Here is a 24,110-nt window from a genome sequence, read left to right as displayed (position 1 = left end):
TCCACCCTTTCTGCCCAAAGCAGGACCTATCAGCATGTAGGTCTGTGAAAAGCCTGGGGCTCACCAAGCTAAGAAAGACATTAGAAAATGGCTTCATTTTGAAGCTCCTTGACCCCTCAGGGGTTTCCAGAGTGGATTTTGATGGCTCACATCAGAGGTATAAGAAACCCAGTCACAATCCTAAAACTAGAGATGATAAAACCTGTCTTGTATCCAACTAGCTCAAAATGACCTGACTTTCTTCACAGCTACAGGAGCTCACCAAGGGCTGATCACACGTATTTTATCCCACAAGACCCCCTGTCACTTGAATACTGGGACAATGAAAGCCCGATGTGGCATTCAGTAAATTGCAACCTATGTGCGGCTTTGAGGACTGTATTCAGTAGCAGCAGGACCCGTCTGGGATGTTCACCTGTGTCCTGGCTAAATATAACCAGGCCACCTGTCAGTAAAGGCCAAGGTAAATGGCTCCAGCCCTCTCAACAGACCATTAAACCAGTCACTGCAGACAGACAGATGCACTTCTGAGTTCAAATGGCAAGACGTTTAACTCAAACACAGTTAGCAAGGTGGCTTCTGATCTGAATTTGTCATCCAAGTCCTTCTGGCAAAGCCCTTCCCATAAATCAAGATGTGTGAGATGATCCTGGCAAAGCCCATCTGTTCTAACAGTACATCAGCCCAGGAAATATGACACACACAGGCTGGATGGAGAATTTAATGGTCTACACAGAAGCCCTGGAACCACGCTGCCTGAGAAAAGCCCAGGAGTTCAAGAGGGTCGGAAATCCCTGTTTCCATATCCCCAGGGCCCTCGCCATTAAGCCCGAGTGATAGCGCTCAGAAGAGGATTTTTAGTACCCGTAGATTTTCTTGACTTATAAAGAGCATCTAGATTGTGGTTCAATAGATTTGGAAGGAACCTGAAGAGGTAATCGTATCTAAAGGGTGAACAGAGAAGGAAGGGGAGGAGCACTTCTGGAGTCCACTGTGTCACATTCGTCACCTCACTGGGTCTCAGAGCAGATGGAGGTGGCTCTGAAGAGGTTGTGGGAGGTAAGTCCCTAAGAAGAGGGGAGGCAGGATTCCAACCCACACTGGGGTTGGCACCACCACTCAAGGATTCCCCAGTACAAACCACCTTCTCTACCCATCCAGGATGAAGCCACAGACTCACAGCTACTTGGGGTTTTTCCTTGGGAGTTTGTCTAAGTCCACTGCAGAGACCCCTTCAGTAGCCATCCATTCCACACTGATATTTGCATGTGAGCAGGGAAACACTCACTGGCCTCTCACTGCCAGCATTCAGATGGGCTGCTGGAGGCCTATGGCACTGAGCCATCTGACACCTCTTAGTACTACAAGGGAAGGAGGAACAGACCAGAGTTCAAGTCCCAGCTTTGCTACTCCCTGGTGAATGGCCACGAGCAAGGGCCTGAGCTTCCTCAGCCATTAGCTGAGCTGCCCCAACACTCTGGAAGGATCAACTAAGTATCTGCAGGAATTGTACTAAATTGTCCAAGCAGATAGAATGAGAGGTCTGATTTTCTTCAGGTAACACAGATCCCACCAACAGCACTTACACTCTCCTACTTCCCCTCTTCCGACCCTGAGTACTTACTCATTTCTTCCTTTTTTTCTTTTTGTGATGCTAGGGATTGAACCCAGGGCCTGGTGCATGCTAGGCAAGCGCTCTACCCACAAGCTATACTGGCAGCCCTGCTCCTTTTCTTCCTACAGTCACATATGAAATGGCAGGAACACTCAGCAGAGCCCTCTGTACAAGCAGCAAATGTGGTGACCTTCCAAGAAATAAGCAGAGCGAAGCCAAGGGAGCTGGAGTCCCTGTGGCACCCATCAAGCCTTTCCAGGAGCTACCATCTATGTGCAGCCCAGGGTCTATGCTGCAAAGCCCAGAGGAAAAAACGTGTGACAATCTTCAAAGGCTCAATTATTTTTTCTGATTTCCTTGCTGCAAATGTACTGCTATAAAATGCTCCCTATTCCTATTGGGAAGGGGCTTAGGAGATTTATGGTGGCCGCATCAACCCTGAAGAACACCTGCCCCCAAGAAGAGGAGGGAGACTCCAGCTTGGTGGGATTGTTATTATTACCCCCACCCAAGAGCACCACGTGGCAAACCCCTCTCCCACTCTGGGGACCACATCAGGGTTCACTTTCTTCTCTGCTACCACATCGGCTTGTTGATTACACAACAGTCTCTCCTCCAGGCTTACACAAAGGCCTAGATACCCTCCACTAGGCAACTGATCATGACATACTCCAAGGGACTACTTGTCTCTGTGTCCCCCACCAGAAATGTGGCAGGCAGGGGCAATGTCTGCAACTACAAAGCATGGCCTTAGGTAAGTTCCAAGTCAAAGCTGTAAAGTGCTTTTTCCTACTGTGTGTGTGTGTGTGTGTGTGTGTGTGTGTGTGTGTGCGTGCGTGCACGTGCGTGCATGCACGTGCACGCGCACATGCCATGAACAGCATGAAACCAGAACAGTTCAGTGGAATGTGCTGGGTTTTGGAATGAGACCAAATGGAATGAGTTCTGGCAGTGTCCTTATTTTAACCTTTACTAGGTTCCTAATGTCTCTGAGTTGCAAATTTGTCACCTGTAAAATGGGTCTGCTTTATGGCCAGCTTTACAGATCAGTCATGAATGTTAAATAAGAGTTATACAGAGCCCTTAATTCAATGCCTGGTTCAGGGTGGAGTTCAGTAAACAGCAGCTACCAGGACCAAACAGTGTGAAAGCTGGAGGGGCATGGAGGCCAGAGCCCTTGGCATTGGAGAAGCAAGCTCTGACACGCAAATTAGACTCCCAGCCCCTGCTCTGAGGTACACCAAAGTGAGAGCCACAGAGTGGGACCCTGGATGGCCTTCCCTTCTAACAAGGAAAAGGAAACATGAGGTCCCAGCTCCAATTGCTAAAAATAGATGATGCCAACAGGCTTTGACGGTTGCTTCAAGGCTGGGCAGGGCACTATGGAAACCAGGCCTGGCTCTTTCAGGGAGCTGGAGGTATAAGCTGGGTATACAGACAGCTGTGCCAAAAGCCCTGCCACTACCTGCTGGTCCTCATGTCAGGGGCTACATGAGGGTGTATGTATAGGAAAGAGCCTCAATTGTGGGGCAGTAAGCCAAGGGCCAAGTGAACGGTTTCCTTTTGTGTTCCCATCTGATAGTCTGCTTTCCCCAGATACATCTCTATGACATCCAATCACCTCCCAGGCCCTGTGAAAATGGATGTCACCCCATCAGCCATCTCAGCAGATTCTCCCAAAGGGGTCTTGTTTAAATGTGCTGCCATTTCTCCCCTACACAGCACAGGCTCACACGTCCCAGCTACCATACCCTTCTCAGTGTGCCCACCCGTGAGGACCCTGGCCCCTAGCAGCCTGCCCAGCTACGGAGAGGAGATTTCTATGGTCTGGGTGTGGTTTGTCTCTCCAAGGTTCAGGTGATGGAAGCCTGGTCCCTAGTGTGGTGGGGTTGAGGTGGTGGGACCCTTAAGAGGTGGGGCCTAGGGTTGGGGGTGTGGATCAGTGGTAGAGTGCTCACTTAGCATCTGTGAGGCCCTGGGTTCGATTCTCAGCACCACATAAAAAACAAATAAATAAAATAAGAGGTGGGGCCTATGGAAGGCAGTGCCTGCCTGGTAAGAATGGGTTAGGTCTCTCCAGACTGGATTAATTCTTAAAGACTGGGTTATTGTAAAGCAAAGTTACCCCATGCACATGGCTCCTTCTGCATATAGTCGTTTCCCTTTCTGCTTCTCCGTCATGTTGTGATATAGTCAGAAGGCCCTCACCAGAGGCCAACCAGATGGGGCCACCCAATCCTGGTCCTTCAGCCACTAAAACTGTGAGTTAAACAGACTTTTTTTTTCTCCCTTGCAGTATTTGGGATTGAGCTCAGGACACTCTACCACTGAGCCATATCCCTAGCCCAGCCCTTTTTATTTTGAGACAGGGTCTTGTTAAATTACCCAAGCTGGCTTCAAACTTGCAATCCTTCTGCCTCAGTCCCAAGTCAATGGGATTACAGGTGTGCACCACCACATCCAGCTAAGTAGACCTCTTTAGAAAGTACTCAGCCTCAGGTATTTTATTATAGCAACACAAAATATACTAAGAAACCCATACTACAAATCTATTCTCATCCATTAACCCACTGTGGGCTCCTCAATTTCCCTGTGAAATAGGTGTGACTCCACTTTACAGATAGGCACAGACTCAAGAGCACAGTGCACTAGAATGAACACATACAAGTGAAATCACAAAACCTGGGTTTGAGTCCAAGCTGTACCAGTTACTAAGTGACTTGCCAGGGTCTAATGGCTTTGGTTTCACTATCCAGAAGATGTAAAGGTTTGACAAATGCCTCTCCCAAGGTCCCTTCCGGGGCTAAAGTAGAAGGTACCAGTTTGCTTGCCTTGTTCCTAGGAGTCACCAAATTAAGAAAAGGAAGTCCTAAGCTTTAGGACCTCGACATGAAGTTTTGTTTATATACTCAAATAAGAGACCTGAGGCCAGGGAGCAAACCACCACAGAAGGCAAATAAACTCCAGGTTTACACAGAGGAAAACACTCTAGGAGCTGGAGACATGCTTCATGAATGGGGGACAGCTGAGATGGCTTGAAGATGGCGAGAGGGCATTCCAGGGAGGGGGACAGCTCATGCCACACACAGAGAGAAGGGTGGACTGCCAGGATGTGGCTGAGAAGCTGAAGGACGACAGGAAGGGTCCTGGCAGCTGCTCCTGCACCCTCTTGCCTGCCGCTGCAAGAGAGCAAGACGCTGGAGAGGCTTCAAAACCTGGGAAGGATGCCTGAGTCCCGCTGGGAACATCCCTCCTGACGCACAGTGATAGCACACTAGTAGAGGTTCACAGCAAAGCCTTTGGCCATGGAGTCACATCCACAGCTTTGGGAAGCTGAGCGGATGAAGAGGGGTTATCTGGTGATGGGACATGCATCCAACATAACAGGCACTTGCTCAAATAATAGTGGTACCTTCTCCTCCCCAACTAGAGGGGCAAGTGCACCTGCTCCACCCCCCTCAGACTCAAGAGTCACTGACCCCAAGAACCAGGAAAGCTCTTAGAAAACAGGTCCAAGAACCCCACTTCACAGATGAGGTAACTGAGGCCAAGGGAGAAAAGGTGGCCTATCTAAGCCCACCAGATGGGTCAGCAGCAGAGCCAGGAACAGGGTCCAGACCTAACTCCTGAGCCAGGGCTATAGATACTCTGAAGCCACAGACAGCACATGCTTTATGACACACAGAAGGCAGAATGGAGAGGCGGCTCAGGGAGGAGGCTGAAGGGGCCCAATGCTGGGACAGCTGGAGGATACTGAGCAGAGAGAGAACTCTGATTGTGGCGCTCAGGAAGCAGCTGGAAATGGGACCATGGCAGCAGGTACAGAGAGAAAGCGCAGGAATAGACAGACTCTTTTCTCTTGAGATAGGATGGAGAGAGAGAAAGAGAAACTTGGAGGTACAGGGCAAGAAAAGAGGAGGTGAGAACAGCTGCTGGACAGACTTGGTGGGGACTAGAGGAGCTGTGAAGGGCTGGGGTGTGGCTCAGTGGGAGAACTTCCCTAGAAAGGGAACTGCGGGCACCTGGCATCCCGTGGGGGGCTGGCAAGGCTCAAAGCACCGGTCCAGGGCTTGGACTTTGCTGAACTTGTCATCTCTGCTGATGCCAAAAGGCACAGCAGTGACTCTCCGGCACCACTTGGCAGCCCAGGAGAAGCCACGGAGAAAACAGATGGGCCTGCGTGTGAAGGGGCGGCCAGGGAACAGACACGGGGGCAGGGGAACCGAGGGCTAAGGGAGGACACAGTGAGACAGCTGAGGCTCGGCTCAGCAGGGAGGAAGGTGAGGGAAAGAGGGGGCTGGGAAATGGGAATAAGACAGGAAGGGTCCCTTAAAGCCAAGACCAGAAGGAGAGGGGCCAGAAAGGCGGAATCAAGAGACAATACTATGAAATTGGGAATGGCGGAATTCTGGATCTGGGAGTGATAACAGTCCCCAAAAGAAATCTGAGTCAGATTTGCTTAAATGAAAGGAAACAGTGCCCAGAATAGTCAGAAGGGTCAGCAGCTAGAATCCTGAGGTTGCCCAGGGGAAGAAAATAACTGAGACACAGAGGCTCCAAGGGATGTGAAGGACAGTCCTGAGGCCAGAGGGCAGGGTCCGGGGCTGCTCAACTCCAAGGAAGCAGAACTGAAGGGGAGGCAGAGACAAAAAACAGGGAGGCATCCCCCCAGGGCCACAGTGAGAGTCTCCAACTGAGGGACAGGGAAGGAATCAGGACCATGTGGCCAAGGTGGCAGCAACTGTGGGGTAAGAGCAGACAGGAAGTGCTAAGGTACAGAGGTGGATGCCCAGGGCACCACCTGGGAGGACCACCAGGGGGCACTACAGCCAGGGACTTTTCCCTCCAGATTCCACTCTATAGCCCACCCCAGGGTGGGGCATCTCCAGCAGCCCCAATGGCCAGACACCAGTCTGAGCAGCTAACAGCTGTCACATGTGGTCCCCCAGAGGTAACTGATAAGTGTCTTTTAGGTATGAGAAGCTTCAGGTGTCCAGCTGGAAGGCCTTCCCAGGGACCCCTGCCTCAAGACACTCTGCCTCAGCACCCACTCCTCCTCTTACCCTTCCTCGCTTAATTCTGCCTCCTCTTGTCCCCTCGTATCCTTACACCATCTGTGATCAACACTTTTATCCACAATGCTCAGAATGGGGCCCAGTGAATCACAGGCCCTCAACCAACATTTTTAGATAACTGAGTTAATTATCATTGAAACCCAAATATCTTGTTGGGAAGGGGGACTATGAAGTCATTGCTGCTTTCCAAAGAGTGGTTCTGAGCTCTGTGGAGATCACTCACTGTGAGCAGTTGTGCCTCTGGGAGAGCAAGGGAAGTCTGGGCTGACCCGATACCCCTCCTGGAGCCCACAAGATGGTCCTGGTGCAGGGCCACGGCCTGCTTTGACTGGCCCCCAGCCTGGCTGGGCCTCAGCCACCTTCACAAGACCCTCTCCCTACCTAGCCAGGCTGTATAAGAAGATGGTGGGGAGGCCTATCTTGGTGCTTAAAAAATAAAAGCAATACCAATGCAGTATTTTCCATAATATTTCTTCTTCCTCCAACATTCTCTAGAAATGTGTCCACCGTGCATCCCTATGCTCAGAAATGCTTCCTTAATGCTTCCTGGGCACCAGTTCTCCTGGTTGTTGGCTGTCTTGGAGTGGGGAGCATCCCACAGCACCGTACCTGTACTCCACTCAGGCACTATCACAGCTGCCAATGCTCCTTACTGGAACAGTGTCACAGTTTTACTCCTATTTTTCTCAACCAATTTCTAGCAACTGTGGATCTGCAATTAGCATCAAAAGCCAATGTGTCCTGAAATGAAATTAAAGCAATACATACTGTGACCTGGGCAGAGTCGAGGAACTGGAGGCCAAAGTAATCTGTTTCCACAAGGTCCAAGTGGTACACGATCTGATCAAACAAATCCTGGCCTTTGGCATGTTTCTGGAAGACAAACGGGTAGATGAAAATTTAAAGTGTGAGAGCCAGATAAGAAACAAAAGGATTAAAAAAAAAACCCACTTCTCTCTTTTACATTGTATACATGCACACAAGTTTTTACAAATTTAATTATTTTATTCAAGTATAATACAAACTCATACTTAAAGAAATTCAAACACCACATGCTAGAATAAAGGTCAACTATATAAGGGGATAACCATCACTAACCCTCACTAGTTTCTCCTTACAAAAAGGGAGCCATATGGACAAACACCTGTGTGTGATGGTGAGCTCTGTCCATCAGATGCTCCTGATGGGGCTCCACCCCAGAGCAGCAAGACCTGGGCTGTCTCTCATTGCAGGTGACATGAGGAAATCTGCTTAGAATTCTAGATTGGGACTGGCTCTTCCAATCTCACAGAACAAGTAACCAAATCCCAGAAAGAACAAAAGATCTCCTGCATATCAAGACCATACAACTAGGACTGAAGCTCAAATTCCAGGTCTATCTCAGGGTTTTGACAGTGTGGCATATAGCTGGGACACAAGCACAAAAAGAGTCGGACCCAGGGTTCAAGTCCTGCATTTATTAGTGGTTGTGCCCTGGGACAAGTCATTTCTCCTTATGCTTCTCTTCCTGCTCTGTAAAGTAGGCCTAGTGGTAGCTTCTCTACCAGCTTCTCCTCAGGAAGACTAAGGAGATCACAAATGAGAAATCATTCCAAGAAGATTGAAGTCTTGAACAAACAGAAAGTACTCATCAGTAATCGCTCCAGCAGAACACAGGCACCCAGCTCAGTAAAAAACTACACCATTGCAAATATGTTTAAATCTAAGCATCAAAGAAAACAACAAAGGAAACACACAGTTTCATACTAGAGAAGCAACTCCTTAATACAAAAACTGGTAAACGAAGAGGAAGAATCCGGCACTGACTCTGCCTAAAATTGCAGCCACGGGCGGCCAGTGGGCACAGAAGTGTATGTACTCCAGGTGGACCACAGCCCTAAACGTGAGAGTTAAACAGGTAAAGCTCTCAGAATAAACAGAGGCACCAAGCTTCATGACCTTGGGTTAAGCAATGGTGTTGAGATAAGACACCCAAAGTACAAGCCACAAGAGAAAAAAGAACTGGACATCAAATTGCAAAACTTTTACACTCTGAAAAGATATCAAGATCCCAAGAGCCAAGCACAGTGGTGCACGCCTGTAATCCCAGCCACTAGGGAGGCTGAGGTAGGAAGATCACAAGTTCAGAGCCAGCCTCAGCAAAGGCGAGGCACTAAGCAACTCAGTGAGACCCTATCTCTCAATAAAATACAAAATAGAGCTGGGGATGTGGCTCATTGTCAAGTGCCTACCCCTGAGTTCAATCCCTGGCACTGAAAAAAAAAATTTTTTTTCCAAGAAACTACAAAGGCAACCCAAAATACAATAAAATTTTTGCAAATCATATGCAGTCATTGCTCTATATCTGAGGAAGGACTAATTCCAGGACCCACTGAGAATATCAAAATCAACAGATGCTTAAGCCCCTTATAGAAATGGTGAAGTACATGCATATAACTTATGCTCATCCTCTTGTATACTTTAAATCATCTCTAGATGACTTATAATACAATGCAAATGCTATGTAAATAGTTGTTATACTGTATTATTTAGGGACTAATAACAAGTAAAGCAGTTTGTACATGTTCAACACAGATGCAATTTTTTAAAAATACTTTTGATCCACAAGTCAGTAAAGTAAATAGATATAGAGAGCGGACCACATCTGCTAGGGACTTTTATCTAGAATACATAAGGAACTACTACAATTCAATAATAAAAGACAAATGCCCAATTGAAAAATGGCCAAAGGACACGTATAGATAGTTCTCCAAAGATGTACAAATGGCCAAAACACACATGAAAGACGCTCACCATCATCACTCACTAGGGAAATGCAAATCAAACCATAATTAGATGCTGCTTCATACCCACTAGGATTAAAAAGATATTGCAAAACACACTGGAGAAATTGGAATTCTCATAATATTGCTGATGGGAATAAAAACTCATGCAACCACAGTGGAAAACAGTCTCATGGTTCCTCAAATGGTTAAACACGGATTTACCATGTCCCAGTGAGTCTATTCCTAAGCATGCACCCAAGAAATAAAAACATATGTTTGTGAAAAACTTATACGTGAATCTACCTAGCAATATTATTCATCATATCCAAAGGGTTAAGTAGCACCAAATAGTCATCAACTAATGAATAAACAAATGCCACTGCATGTATCTGATAGAATATTTTTTTGGCCATAAAAAGGAATGACATATGCAACCAATGTGGAGGGACCTAGAAGACACTAGCTTACATGAAAGAAACTAATCACACAGCATCACATATTGTGCGTGTGCCTGTTAAAATGTCCAGAGTAGGCAGATCCATAGAGACAGAAGTTAGGTTAGTGGCTGCTAAAGGCTGGGGGGTTTAGGATGTGGCAGCAAAAGGAGTGGCGTTTTGTCAATGAAATGTTCTAAAATTAATTGTGGTGACAGATGCAGAGCTCTGTTAAATGTACCAAAAGCCACTGAATTACATACTTTCGGTGGGTGAACTGTAGGACATGTGAACCTCCATGAAGCTATTTTTAAAAAGCAGATGGGTGGAGTTTTTCTTTACTGAAATAGTCCAACAAACGAATAATGAAGGAACAAGAGAAATCGCCCTTTCAACACTCTGCAGCCCCTAATGAATGGAAGGTTCTGCGCTTGGGCTCCAGTGGCTACTCACTTCCCCGCAGGAGGGTCCCAGCTCCTGTGTACTTCCCGGAGCAGAACACCCACCTGAGTGACCTCTGGCTCCAACTCCTCTCTCCAGGAGACCCAGCCTGGGGAAAGTCCTAAAAACTCCTCAGGGCAAATGATCCAGGTTCTTTCTTCAACAAACAATAGAGGGAAGAGAAGAGATGGAGGGGAATCCTATAGGTTAAGAAACTTAAAAGGCTTAAAATATATGTGTGTGTGTGTATGTATTTTTTTTTAGTTGTCAATGAACTTTTATTTTATTTATTTATATGCGGTGCTGAGAATCGAACGCAGTGCCTCACACATGCTAGGGGAGCACTCTGCCTCTGAGCCAAACCCCAGCCCCTAGAAGACCTTTTTTAAAGGCAAAATCCAGCTGTCATGTCTTGGATGCACTCTTGGGTGACAAAACTTAATGAACACGGAAGCAATTACAATAAAGTCAGAGTAACGCAGCTCCTGGCAGGAAGGGAGCGCAGAGGGCTCTGGCTAGCAGGAAGCTGTCTCCTGAGCTGAGTAGTGGTATCTGCTTCCTCATAACTCGCTCAGCTACACCTCTGCTTTATTTGCACATCTGTATTTGCATGATACATATAAAAATGCAAGGTTGGGAGTGTAGCTCAGTGGTAGTGCTTAGCATGCACGAGGCCCTGGGTTTAACCCCCAGCCCCAGGTAAATAAATGAATACATAAATAAAAGTAAAATCAGGGGCTGGGGTTGTGGCTCAGCGGTAGAGCACTCGCCTCACACATGCAAGACCCTGGGTTTGCCCTCAGCACCACATAATGATAAATAAGTGAAATGAAGGTATTGCGTCCAACTACAATGAAAAAATAAATATTATAAATAAATAAATAGAAGTAAAAACAAATATCAAAACCGTCTGCATGCCTGGATTACCGACTTCAAAGTCCCCTTCCTGGAACTGCTCCTCGAAGGCAGCAATGACACAGAAACACAAGGCTGAAGGTGTGAGAAAATTCTCTAGAGCACAAGCTTAAGGAGAGGGAGAGAGGGACCAGCCCATTCCACAGCCCCAGGGACACAGAACGATGGCCTTCTGACACTCCAGAATACTGCTCAGCCATTATAGAAAACAATTACAAAGATGAGACAGAAATGAGGAAAATGTACAAGGTTAGGTAAACAAACTCTATAGGCTAGCTGTGATTCCAAGTACACATAAAGACATGTGTTATGTGTTGTGGACTGCCTGAGACAAACAGAAAATCTGTTAAAATATAATTAGCTGTATTAGGGTGGAGAAATTGTGGGTGGTTTTCTTCCCAAGTTTTCCTAAACACGGATCTCCTTGCAGTTGTCAAACAACAGTAACAAAAAAAAAAAAATATTTTAAGTCCCCCCTCCTGGTGCCCTTTCTTCTTGCCCCTAACAATGGATCCTCTGGGTAGTTTTGCCCTGTGACTCTCCACTGCTGTCAGCCCTAGGAAACACCTGTTACTGTGGCACCAAGGCTTCATTAGTGGGTCTCCCGGTGGGACTGAACTAGTTAAGAAGAGCTTTAGCAGCAGGACACGGCAGGAAGAATTGGGTTTGGAGAAAGCAGGCGCCCCGTGCTCCCAGGTGGACCACCAACTGCGGCCTTAAGCAATTCATAATTTCCCCAAATCCTTATCACCAGCCCAGACTTGTCCTGCAGCTCTTGACACAGTGCCCTGAATATACAGGGCCACAAAACCAAACTGGCCCCGAATCCAGCCTGCCCCGCAGCTGGGTCTCTTTTTGGATTCAGGACCTACCAGGCAGGCGCAGGATGACTCCACTCACAGAACACGGAAAAATCACAGTTCTGCTCGTGTACAATGAAGAGAGTCAGCAGGTCCCTTCTGCCAGGCCAGACCCTCATTTCCACTGGTCTTGGAAGTGGCAAGGCCCAGTCCGTTAGAAAATACCACCTCTACTCCACACCTGCAGACACTCCCCCACACCCATACCCTCAAGTGTGCTCCTGGTTCATCCAAATTCTGCTGGAAGAAAGAATTCCCAAGGTCTCTTTCCAGCTCCAAAAAGAATCTGATAGAATAATGAGGGCTGGAATGGAGGGATCCTCAACACAGGCCCCAGGGGGTTATTGGCTAGGATGAAATTAAGAGAATCAAGGTCATTCTGCACTTGAACCCACTTCCGCCCCTTCTCCCAGTCTACAGGGTGTTCACACTCAATCCTAAGAAGGCTTCAGAGAACTCAGTTCTCCTGCACTGCCAGCCCTGACATCCGACACCTGAGGCTGAATGAAGCCCAGAAAGCGTTACCTCAAGCTTCACCCAAACAGAATCTCTTCAGGAGCCAGACAAGTGCTCCCTCCTCTGTGCTCCTTCGAGCAGGCTCATGGCTGTATTTTACACAGGATCACCTTCTATGGCTGCTCCCTGGGCTTCTGTATCCTCACTCCTGCTTCAGACTAAGCACCCTGAGGGCAGGGCCCAGCTCCATTCACCTGAGTACTCACCTCCCTGTCCCGCATCCCCCTGGCACAGTGCCTGGCTGGCACACGGCAGGTGCTCCCTAATGCCTGCTGGCTGCATGGACAGCTGTGTGGATGGACAGCAGGGGTGTGTGTGGTGGGGTCTGGGGCCAAGAAAGACACATTCTGAATGGGCCTTGCTAACGCACTGACAACAGACCCACCATACTCCACGAGCCACAGGCCTCAAAATGAGAATATACCCATTAAAATATTTTCAAATTAAGTATTCCATGAACGAGAGCCTGGGGAACCACCCTGCGCTTCCAAGGCTGTTTACCTAAACACAATTTTGTTGCTATTATGTCAAGTGCTGTCTAGTGGTTCCGAAAGGCGCTAAGTCAACATGACAAGACTGGAAAGCCGTTGCTTGCTGCCTTACTGTTAACTAGGTCTTTCCCTCTGTGAGGAGCCCGCCCACCCTCCCTCCCTCCCTTCCTTCCCAAATGCTTGCCAGGTGCTTATCAAATGCCAGCTGCCACTGCAGGGCATGGAGCAGGGGTTACCCAGTCAGAAGCGGGGTGGCTGCCTCCCCCACTGCAGAAGTCCTCAGTGAGCAGCTCGTCCAAATCCACTGCAGACCCAAGCCCACAGGCCACAGCGCCACTCAGCTCCTCACCTTCTGAAGCGCCCTTACCAAGGCCTTACCAAGTCAGGGCTGCCACTCTGGAACCTAGTGACACTGCATCTAGTTCCAAACTAACACAGTGAGCTGTCTGTCCCCAAACACAGCAGGCTCCGGCCAGCTCCTCCCTGGAGCTCTTGGCACAGATGTCCCCCCTGCTTTCCTGCCTCCCATCTCAACACATCACTTTCCACCAGGACCAGCCATCAGGGGTTCGGGTCGACGTGTCTCTCGGCAGCAGTGCCTTTGGATCTGACATCAGCTGACAAGAACCGAGCTCCTTAACATCGTGTGTAAAATAAAAGTATGTACTTGCTAAAGAAAGCTGGGGTGGGTGGGGACGGGCAGGCGGCTAGCAGGGAAAGGCATGGATGTTGTGCCATCTTTGCTGGCCAGTCATCGTCAGAAGTCCCTGTCTTACTGACTCACTGGTTCTCAGCCGTATCCATGCCTTAACTGTCCCCCATCCCACCCCCAAATAAATGAACTATGCTGACCTCAGTCAGATAAGATGCTGCAGGCAATCCCCTACTGCAGCCTGACCCAAGGGCAGCACTCACAGGTCAAATCAGGTCCTGGAAGAACACAGAAGATAGAAGCTAACCTGTCCAGATCTCATTTAGTCTCAAGAGCATAAGATGTGGGGCATCCAGGGAGATTTGGAAGGTGTGTACTCAACAAGTGTATATATCCCAGTTACGAAGGAAACTGTAAAACTATGACGCCCAAGCAGTGAACGTGATTTTGGGAGCTGCTCCTTTCAGGTACACGGGGCCGTCCTCCCTCTGCACGGTCACATCCATTGGATGGCATGTCCCTGTGTGTCCATCTTCAGAAAGGCCTCTCCCTTCATGGTTCAGGCTGTGGCTCATCATCTGACCACAGCAACAGCCCCAAGCGATCCTGCTCCCCTAGTGTCTCCTCCCCTGCATTGCCTAAAGTGGTCTTCACTGCTCTGCTCAAAGGCTTCTATCAAGGAAGGAGGTGCAGGCGCCCTAGCCTGTGTCAGGGACTTTGCATTATCAATACTGCCTAACCTAAAACAGGATGTTACCTCTCCCCCCAGGCTCCATGAAACTGTGAAGCACGCTGTTCTCCAAACACAATGTCCGCTCCACCACACTCAGCAGTCCCACCTTCATGGGTTGATTGGGGCCTTCCTCATTCTGACATTCCCATTCCTGTCCCCGTCCTCAAGCTAAATGCCAGGGTCAACTGCAAGTAACAAACTTCACTTCTCAACATTTTTCTTTCTTTCTTTTTTTTTTTTTTTTTTTTTGTAGTTGTAGGTGGACAGCATGCCTTTATTTTATTTATTCATTTTTATGCAGTGCTGAGGATCGAACCCAGGGCCTCACACATGCTAGGCAAGCGCTCTACTGCTGAGCCCCACCCAGCCACTACTCAGCTTCTTGTTGGCAGCACGCTGCGCTAGTCATTTTTGCTCTTCTGCCACCTGACGTTTAGAAGTTGAAAAAAACACAAACACCAAAGTGAATTAAGGAGTAGCCTTGGTTGGCACCACAACCACCCGTGGTTCAGAAGTTCTGAATCCCAGTTCTGATTCCCCAGTCCAACTCTGTTGGGATTTTCTGTAGCTGGCCAGGCCCTGGGTGTAGGTTCCCAGTATTGCCATCACCTCTTCCAGACCAGAGTCTGCTCCAATGCACCCCAGACCTCTGGTGCTTGGGAAGCTGCACCCCTCTGTGGCCTATCCTTATGGCGAATGAGAATGCTCTGCCTCTTCTGCACAAAATGTTAACCAGTTCTGGTTCTTCAATGCATGAAGCGATCTACCCTGTTAAGAATGTCCTGAGTCCCAGCCTGTTACTCCATCTGTCAGTTCCTGATGCCAGTGTCACAGCACGGGGCCCTGTCAGAGGCAGGTCCGCACGGGGAGCGGTGATGCTGGGGGTATCCTTCTTGCTTCACAGGACCTCAGGGCACCTATGTGTTGGTGGCTTCCAGCCCAGTATGACTGCACACAACTGTCCCACATGGGGCTGTGCCCTGGGATTCTGAGGGGCAGAAATGCTGGGTTGAAATCCCAGTTCTACCACTTTCCTAGCAATGGGACCGTGACCTGAGGCAACCCTGAGTCTCAGCATCTTTGTCTGAAAAATGGGAATACTTTCATCTGCTCTGACGACCTTACTAAAGTATTATATTAATAAAAAAGCAAGACAGCAAACAAGCATACACTGTAGCCTGGTGTGCTATGCCAACGAAGGAATTATTATTACTTCAACCCAAACCTTTTGTCTCCCACTGGTCCACAGGAATAACATCACGTGCTTTTTGTCAAATGCTTAGTAAAAATCAAGGTATGTCATTTTATTATAGTAACATGAGGATAATACCATTGTCATCGCCAATACCAAATGATCCCATTTGAACCCAAGGTGACGGGGAGAGAGGGGGGAAATGCTTGGTAATCATGTTGGCCAAATTATGTCGTTATATTGTGTATTATGTGCATTATGGATATGTAACAATAAATCCCATTAGTATCTGCAGATAGAAGGCACCAATTTTTAAAAAAAGTAGGGGAAAAATAAAAGAGAAAAACTGTTAGTTCCGCTTGAGGATTTCTGTAAACCTGTAAATTTCTTCCTCTCTAAGTCCTTGGTGACCCTGAGTGCAAGTCTGTCTTGGTGGTCCGCAGGGGATCCACCTCAAGGCTTGCTCCAGCCCCTCTAGGGAGTGCGAATTCAGTTACTCACCATCACTACCCCCACCCCCACCCCCACCGGCTGATCTGCCAGTCTTCCGTGAGCCGCCCTAGGAATCTAGTCCTCGGTTACAAACACCCACCCCCTAAGTGGCCTCAGGGTCTCTGTCATTGCTATAGTTTGGTTGAAAGTCCCCCAAAGATCCATGTACTAAAGGTTTGGACCCCAGGGAGATACTGTTGGGGGTTGCTGCAGACCTGTAGGAGTTGGGACCCACTGGGAGGTCCGTAGGTCTTTGGGGGTGTGCTCTTGAAGGGGATTTTGAGACCCCAGCCTCTCTTGTCTTTTTTTACTGGCTCACGATGGAAGTGGTTTGCTCTGCCACAGGCCTCTCACCATGATGTTCTACCCTTACACAGGCCCAAAGCAATAGGGGGCACCTGATCTTAGACTAGAACCTCCAAAACCATGAGTCAAAATAACCTTTTTTCCTCTTTATAAGGTATTTGCTTCCGGGAATTTTATTATAGTAACATGAGGATAATACCATTGTCGTCGCCAATATGGCTAAGTCATCATAAACAAACACATACTATTTATTACAGGACATCATAGACATGGATATCTGAAATCACCACATAAGTCACCTTGACATTTTATCATGAACTAGAAATACCCTCTCAGCTATCAGAAAGATTTGATGAGTACAGTGATGCAAGACCACACAGACACGTCCAGAATCTGCTGGATTTATAAAACCAGCCTGTCCAGCTTATAAATCCCACCTGCCAGTTAACAAGTACTCCAATGTTTATAAGGGTTCTGTGACCCCACTTTACAGAAGAGACTGAGCCTCAGAGAAATCATGTGATAAAATTCATAGTTTCTAAGTGGCAGAACTAGAATCCAGACCCAAGCTTCCCGATCTTTAGAGCAGAGGTCTTTCTACCTCATCCTGCTACTCCCCTGGCCCTCCTTCTCACCTCTGGGGCTCTGAGCCTATGTAATGTACCCTGCAAACAAGGAACGTTTCTTATACCCAATTGAAAAAACACACACAAAGAGCCGACTGCATGCATGATTTTGGCTATGGCTGGTTACAGGGTCCAGGGCAGACAGATCTCAGGTGGGGAAGCAATTCCCATTCCTTCTGGAGAGCAGGGAAGCCACAGCCATGTGGAAAGTAGAATATTTGCTCACAGACTAACAGAGGAGCCGCACCTCTGTAGTGAGGGGCGTAGCACTGTCTGGGTGGCTCCTGGAAATCCAATTCTGGTAAAACAGCATGTCACTAATTTCCCGACTTGCCCAGCTAACAAGCTCTTAGAAGTCAGACGAAACAAAAAAACAACTACACTTAATTTTGACCAACAAGGAACTACAAGCCATTTTAAAAGAGAGGGGCTGTCATTTCAGTATGTGAGTCAATGGAAGGAGGCGTTGCTGGTCAGTTCCACAGCCAGCCAGTGTCCCCCTCAGACCCTGAGTGGGGCCCCTCCATGTGCTGCAAAGACCAGAGAGGGAGAGTCCAGAGTTAGCTCTTCCACCATGACTTTACTGACAGAAATCCTGTGGACCTTCTCTTCTCTTTCCTTCCTTCTTCCCTCCCTCCCTCCTTCCTTCCCTTATTTTGGCAGTGCTGGGGGTGAAACCGTGGCCTCATGCATGCTGGGCAAGTGTCTGCCACTGAGCTACACCCAATCCTTGGCCCTGCTTGACATCGACAGGGCACACCTGACATCTCCTTAATTTCTGTCTGCTTACACTTCTATCCAAACACAGCTGACTCCTTAGTGGAAGGGACGAGTGTCCTGGTCATTCCTCACAATGCTGAATTAAGTCAAGGATACCTAAAGCTACTTGACTCTGGCTGCCCTGAAAACTGGTCTCACCCAACACTTCAAATATCATGCTTCCTCCTCTTAGTGAGGAACACCAAAATAGCACATGCTGACAACTCGCACTCCTGGTGACACTTACTCTCAGGCACACTGCCTAATATTCCACCCCCACTGACGGGGCACTGACGAAATACATGGCAATCTCCCTAGCACAAAGGTCCCTTGGACCAATTCCTCTTAAATTCTGGACTTGGAGCCACAGCAGTTTTCTTAGGTGAGCAGAGTCATGTAGCTGTTGCAGTGCACCTGTCCAGTTCAGTCCTCCCTCCCACCCACCCCCCATCTTAGAGGAGGGAAAGTTTATTTAGGGCTCACAGTTTCAGAGGTCTCAGTCTATAAATGGCTGGCACCATTGCTCTGGGCTGCAGGTGAGGCAGAACACTGTGGCATAAGGGTGTGGTGGAGGAAAGCAGCTCAGGACATGGTACTCAAGAAGAGACACCAAGTCAGTCCTCTAATTTCCCTAGTGAAAGGGAATGGGGGACAGGAGCTGCACTGAATGACCTTTGGGGTAGTACCTTCCATTCCAGGGGCCTCCGTCTTCCATCAAAAGACAAGCAAGGACATGGGGGCTTAACAAGTACTTAAGGTACTAGTGTATTGTCCTTTCTAAAGGGGGTGCTTACAAACATGACTACATATTCTCTGACACCCCTACTGAGAGAGGGTCTCTGTCCTTTACCCTTGGAAGAACTTGGCACAGTTTCAATGAAAATGAACGTGGTGTTGGTGATGTTTTGTGATTTCTGAGGTGAGGTGATAGTTCTCTTGGGATGCTTGCTCTGGGGGAAGAGCCAGAGAGCAGCAAAATGTCCACGGACCCTGAGACTGTCATGTTTGCAAGGCTGCAAGCAGATGTTCTAGTCTACTGTCACCACTGAGCCAGCCACCCAACCATCCTTGCCAAGATACCAGACAAGTGAGTGTAATATTTGCACCCTATAAACCAGCCTATCATCCAACTGCTGTGTGACCATGAGGAGCAGAAGAATCTTCCAGCTGAGCCCTGCCCCCAAATTCTGGACCAATACAATCCATCCATGTATGATGATAAATGGTGGTTGTCTTAAGCCACTAAGCACCAGGGGAATTTACTATGCAACAAAAGGTAACTGGGATGAAAACCACACATTTACACAAACACTTCATGTGTGCATGGCATGTGTGTATGTACATAAAGGATTTCATGTACATAAAGTTTTTTACAACTGAAAAAAAAATGCTTCTTAGGAAACCCCCATTCTGTGATACCAACTTAGGTTGGATCAACCTAAGTTGGAAACAAAAGTAGGACAAATAATATGCATTCTTTTTTTAATATTTATGTTTTAGTTGTAGTTGGACACAATATCTTTATTTTATTTTTATGTGGTGCTGAGGATGGAACCCAGGGCTTGCCTTGCTAGGCAAGCACTCTACTACTGAGCCACAACCCCAACCCAATATATGCATTCTTTAAAAAAAAACAAACCTAGAAATGGGTTCTGTTTATTTTCTATATGTGATGCTGAGGACTGAACTCTGGGCCTGCACAGCCCTGGCTGATGCTCTACCACTGAGCTACACCCCAGTCCTTAAAACTCCGTTTTTTAAGGCCACTCACTCTGTTTAGGGGAAGTACACTAAATTAATAATTAATTTATTGAGCCAAAAGGAGCTCAATAAATTGTACTGAAAAGGGGGAGGGACTGTACAGATTAAAACAGACACATACACCAAATGCAACGTGTAGTTTATAAATAGTTTTTTTTTAAATATTTATTTTTTTTTAGTTGTAGTTGGACACAATAACTTTATTTTATTTATTTATTTTTATGTGGTGCTGAGGATCGAACCCAGAGCCTCAGATGTGCTAGGTGAGCGCTCTACCATTGAGCCAAACCTCAGCCCCATAAATAGGTTTTTAAGATGAATGTGAAACACTGATCGAGGACTTGGTATTAAATGATATTAGGGAATCAGTGTGCATTTTGTTCAACATGATAATGATACTATGGCTATATATGTTACATATATATTTATGAGAGATACCCATTTAAGTACTCACAGGTTAAATAAGTTGTCTTGCTTTAAAATACTCCAGAAATTGAGCTGAGGATGTAGCTCAGTGGTACAGTGCTTACCTAGCATGCACGAGACCCTGGTTTTCCCCAGTACTGTGAGAAGAAAGAACATAAAATAGTCCATTAAATAATAATAAATGGATGTTGTGTATGTGAGGATGTCAGCATATTAGCCTACTTTGTGAATTTGAAATTTTCCATAATAAAAACTTAAAACCTTGTAATGTGCAAAGGAGATGAGAGATAAGATGGTGTCAGCATGTTGTAGCCCAAGCCCTGCCTTGGAGCATCAAGGCTGTGGTTGGGAAGAGGAATCCTCTGTCCCTGGTGACGGTGACAGTGCTGTGGGATGCAGAGGAAATCACTCCAAGCCATTAGCAATTTATTTTTCTTCCATATTATTAAAACAGAATATAGTATCCTGACCTCTGCTGGCACCCAGCTCCCCACCCCTTATTCCCCTACCCAGCCTGTAAGGGGGCTACCCTACCACTTACTCACTCTGGGCTTATTTCATGGACACAGAAAACAGCATCTCTGAATCAAGAAACAAAGCATACACCACAAAGAAAGCTACATTTTTAGCTTTGAACACACCAAAGTTAACTTCTTACCCAATCTAATCCATGGAAACAATGTCTTTATCCTTGAGAATGTTTCTGAGGGATACAGTATTAACTTCTGACCTTGAATTAAAGAGCCACAATTTGTGACCCAACAGAGTAAGACATCATGATAGGGAATAGAACAAACTCCTCAATGGACATTGTTGGGTGGCCACAGTGACCAGGCCTGGGTATGGGATCCAAGATCACTAGGTGAGAACACGGGAATGTTCTAGAAATCAACACATTCAAGCCCTTCGTTTCACAGATGGGAAAAACAAGGCGAGAAGGCAGATCATGTTGCCAGGCAGCCACTGCAAAGCCAGGAATAGAACGGGAGCCTTCTGACCCCGAGACCAACACACTTTTCTTAGAACTATCTTGAGACAATTGCATGATGGTTGCTACCTGAACAAGAAAGGGGAAAAGGCAGCCTCGATTTTCTGCTTCAGAGAGGTTAAGAAGCAAACCTGCAGCATCGGAAAACCACACATCTTAGGGCTAAAAACTCGTTGACTATAAAAAGTGCTTGCTTTGGAGAAATATTTTTGGCCTTTTTTTTTTTTTTCTTTTTTATGGTGGACCAGGAAAAAACAACCACCACCACCTACAACCGCAGGAGAAAGGCAAAAGAAAATGAAACAAATTTGTGCCTGACTAAACAGTAACATGCAATTAAAATGATGGATGTCTTTGTGCCAGAGGTTGAGTTTGAAACAAGCTGTTGGAAGAAGGGCAGCCCTGAAAATAAATTGCCAAATTACTTTTTTGCAGCCAGACTGCAGATTTCTCCCACCCTTGCAATTCTGAAAGCAAATAATTCTACATCAATAAATATGCAACAAATTCCCAGGAAACCCAGCCAAGAAACGTGAACAGAAAGAACTAAGTTTGGGTGGATGGCTGCCCCCACCCATCCTGCACTGTAGGAATGTGAACTAAATTTGAAAAGTGAGGCATGTCAATGCCACCTCGTACCCAAAGCTTCCCTAAGTGCCCCCGTGCTGTAGGGACTGCTCCCATTTAATCTGTGCAGCCCTTTGTAGCTCTCAAAGTGGTGTTTGGGATCTGACCACACAGCCTGTACCACAGGGCACAGAAAGCACAGCCTGGGTCTCATGGGGATGGGGTTGGAGTTCAAACTCCATTACTCATCTTGGAGTCTATTGTCCTGGAAGGTTCTTACTCGGGGAAGATGTTCTAAAGATTGTATGAAGCGAGATGATGAATTTAACAGGGCTTGGCCCAGGGTTCACCCAAAGGACACACCTGGTGATGGAGATGAACTCATTCTGGGTAGCACACCATTAGCAGAAGAGGAAGATGAGCTTTGTGGAGGGTGAGTGATAGAGCAATGTTAGGGACTCACCTGGGTGCTGCACCCTGAACCCTCAAATTCATGTTGAAACCCTAAACCCACCCCCCAGGACTTCAGAATGTGACTGTATTTGGGACAGGGTTTTTAAAAAGTTAACTAGATTAAAATAAGGCTGCAGGATGAGCCCTAATCCAATATGGCGTATTTATAAAAAGAGGAGAGATAGGATACACACACACACACACACACACACACTGAAACCAGGAATGCTCACCCCTTGGAAAAAGACCAGGTGAAGACAGAGGAGAGCAGACAGAAAGAGGGTAGTCACCTGCACACCAAGGAGAAAGGCCTCAGAGGACACCAACCCTACCTGTACCTTGATCTTGGCCCTCTAGTCTCCAGAATTGGAACAGAACAGATTTCTGTTGCTTAAGGCACCTGTCTGTGGTGCTTTGTTATGATCAACCTAGCCAAGAACACAGGGAAGATCTGGGGCTTCAAGTTAGGTTTGAACTTGGGCTCCAACACCTACAGCCAGCATGACCCTGACTTGGCCCCTTCACCTTTCCAAAGCTGGTTCCTGTCTGTAAAGTGAACATAAAAACACAGTACCACCCCCCCCCCCAAGCCACATAAGGACAAGACAAGAAAATATGTGGAGAGTTCCCCACTATGCAGTCACAGCTGGCCACGAGCAGAGCCAGCCTGTGTGCCAAGGACCTCTGACTCAGCCCTGGGAACTTTCTGGCCCATGTCTCTGGTGAGGAGGGCCCTGGCTGTGTGGCAGCTCTTGGACACTTGCATGTGCTTCCCAGATTAAGACTGAAGGGAGGGCTGGTGCCATAGCTCAGTGGTAGAGCGCTGGCCTCACACATGGGAGGCACTGAGTTTGATCCTTAGCACGGTATAAAAATAAATAAAGAAAGATACTGTGTTCATCTTCAACTAAAAAAATATTTTTTAAAAAAAGAGGCAGAAGGGGAGCCCCCACCCCAGTAAGCTAGAAGCTTCCTAGGTCACAGAATAGTCTTGGACCCCAAGTTCCTTGGGTTCCATTCATGGATGGCATTCTGTAAATGCAGACAATGAACCCAGAGAGAAAATTAGTCTGTATTCTAGTACTTTTAGTGTCATGCCAACTGCTAAGGCATGGAATTTTAACATGATTTTACTTAGCTCTGCATGTGTATAAGATTTTCTTTTTTTTTAACATTTTTTTAAAGAGAGAGTGAGAGAGGGGAGAGAGAGAGAGAGAGAGAGAGAGAGAGAGAGAGAGAGAGAGAGAATTTTTAATATTTATTTTTTTTAGTTCTCGGCGGACACAACATCTTTGTTGGTATGTGGTGCTGAGGCTCGAACCCGGGCCGCACGCATGCCAAGCGAGCGCGCTACCGCTTGAGCCACATCTCCAGCCCTAAGATTTTCAAAAAGGTTAATGAGTGGAAAAGTCCATAAACTTCTTTCCTTTAACCCTGTCTATGGTGAGGCTGGCTGCTAGGGTCATAAAACTGTAACTGAGGCACCACTACCCATTCATTTGGGGGGGAAGTATATAAACAAAGTTGTCTGTTTATAAGTAGCCTTTGATTTTCCTTCTCCCCCCCCCCCCACTTTTTTTTTGTGGGTGAGGAGATGAGTCAGTAGTCTTAAAGAAAAAAAAAGTCACAGCCTCCCTGCAAGGAGGAGGCAGAAATGGAAGAGCATAGTTGGCCTAGCATGTGAAAGGCCCTGGGTTTGTCCCCCGTGCAGGAGGAAGAAAGGGGGGAGGGGAGAGGAGGAGGAGGAGGAGGAAAGAAGAAAGAGAAGGACATATTCAGATGGGGAAAAAGAGCATGCACGGCTCCCAGCCTGCCCTCGGGTTTGGATTTGTAAGGATGGCATCATCAAGATCATTTGCCTGAGGTGTGGGTTTGCAGCTAGAGTAAGCTCTAAGTTCACCACACTGAGTAAGCCCTTCCTCACCCATTAAGTGAGGAAAACACTTCTCAATCATATATGCATTCTACCAAACCATCACTGAATGCCAAGCAAGGTACAAGCATTAACCAGGACTATTAAGAAATCTTACTTTAAAACAGAAT

General features: G+C 47.1%; 1 protein-coding gene across 7 annotated transcripts in view; it reads right to left on the bottom strand.

The window, feature by feature from the left end:
• EPB41L4B (erythrocyte membrane protein band 4.1 like 4B) overlaps positions 1 to 24,110 on the bottom strand; it is a 136,527-nt gene that overhangs the window by 90,288 nt on the left and 22,129 nt on the right. For all 7 annotated transcript variants that reach the window (XM_081267834.1, XM_081267837.1, XM_081267835.1 and 4 more), the window contains exon 2: positions 7,459 to 7,563. In XM_081267834.1, coding sequence (XP_081123960.1) covers positions 7,459 to 7,563 — 105 coding nt within the window. The remainder of the gene's footprint in view (positions 1 to 7,458; positions 7,564 to 24,110) is intronic.

The sequence above is a fragment of the Spermophilus citellus genome (assembly GCF_964194105.1).
Source record: "Spermophilus citellus genome assembly, chromosome: 2".
In the NCBI taxonomy this organism is placed as follows: Eukaryota; Metazoa; Chordata; class Mammalia; order Rodentia; family Sciuridae; genus Spermophilus; species Spermophilus citellus.
This window is presented reverse-complemented; position numbering and strand designations above follow the sequence as displayed.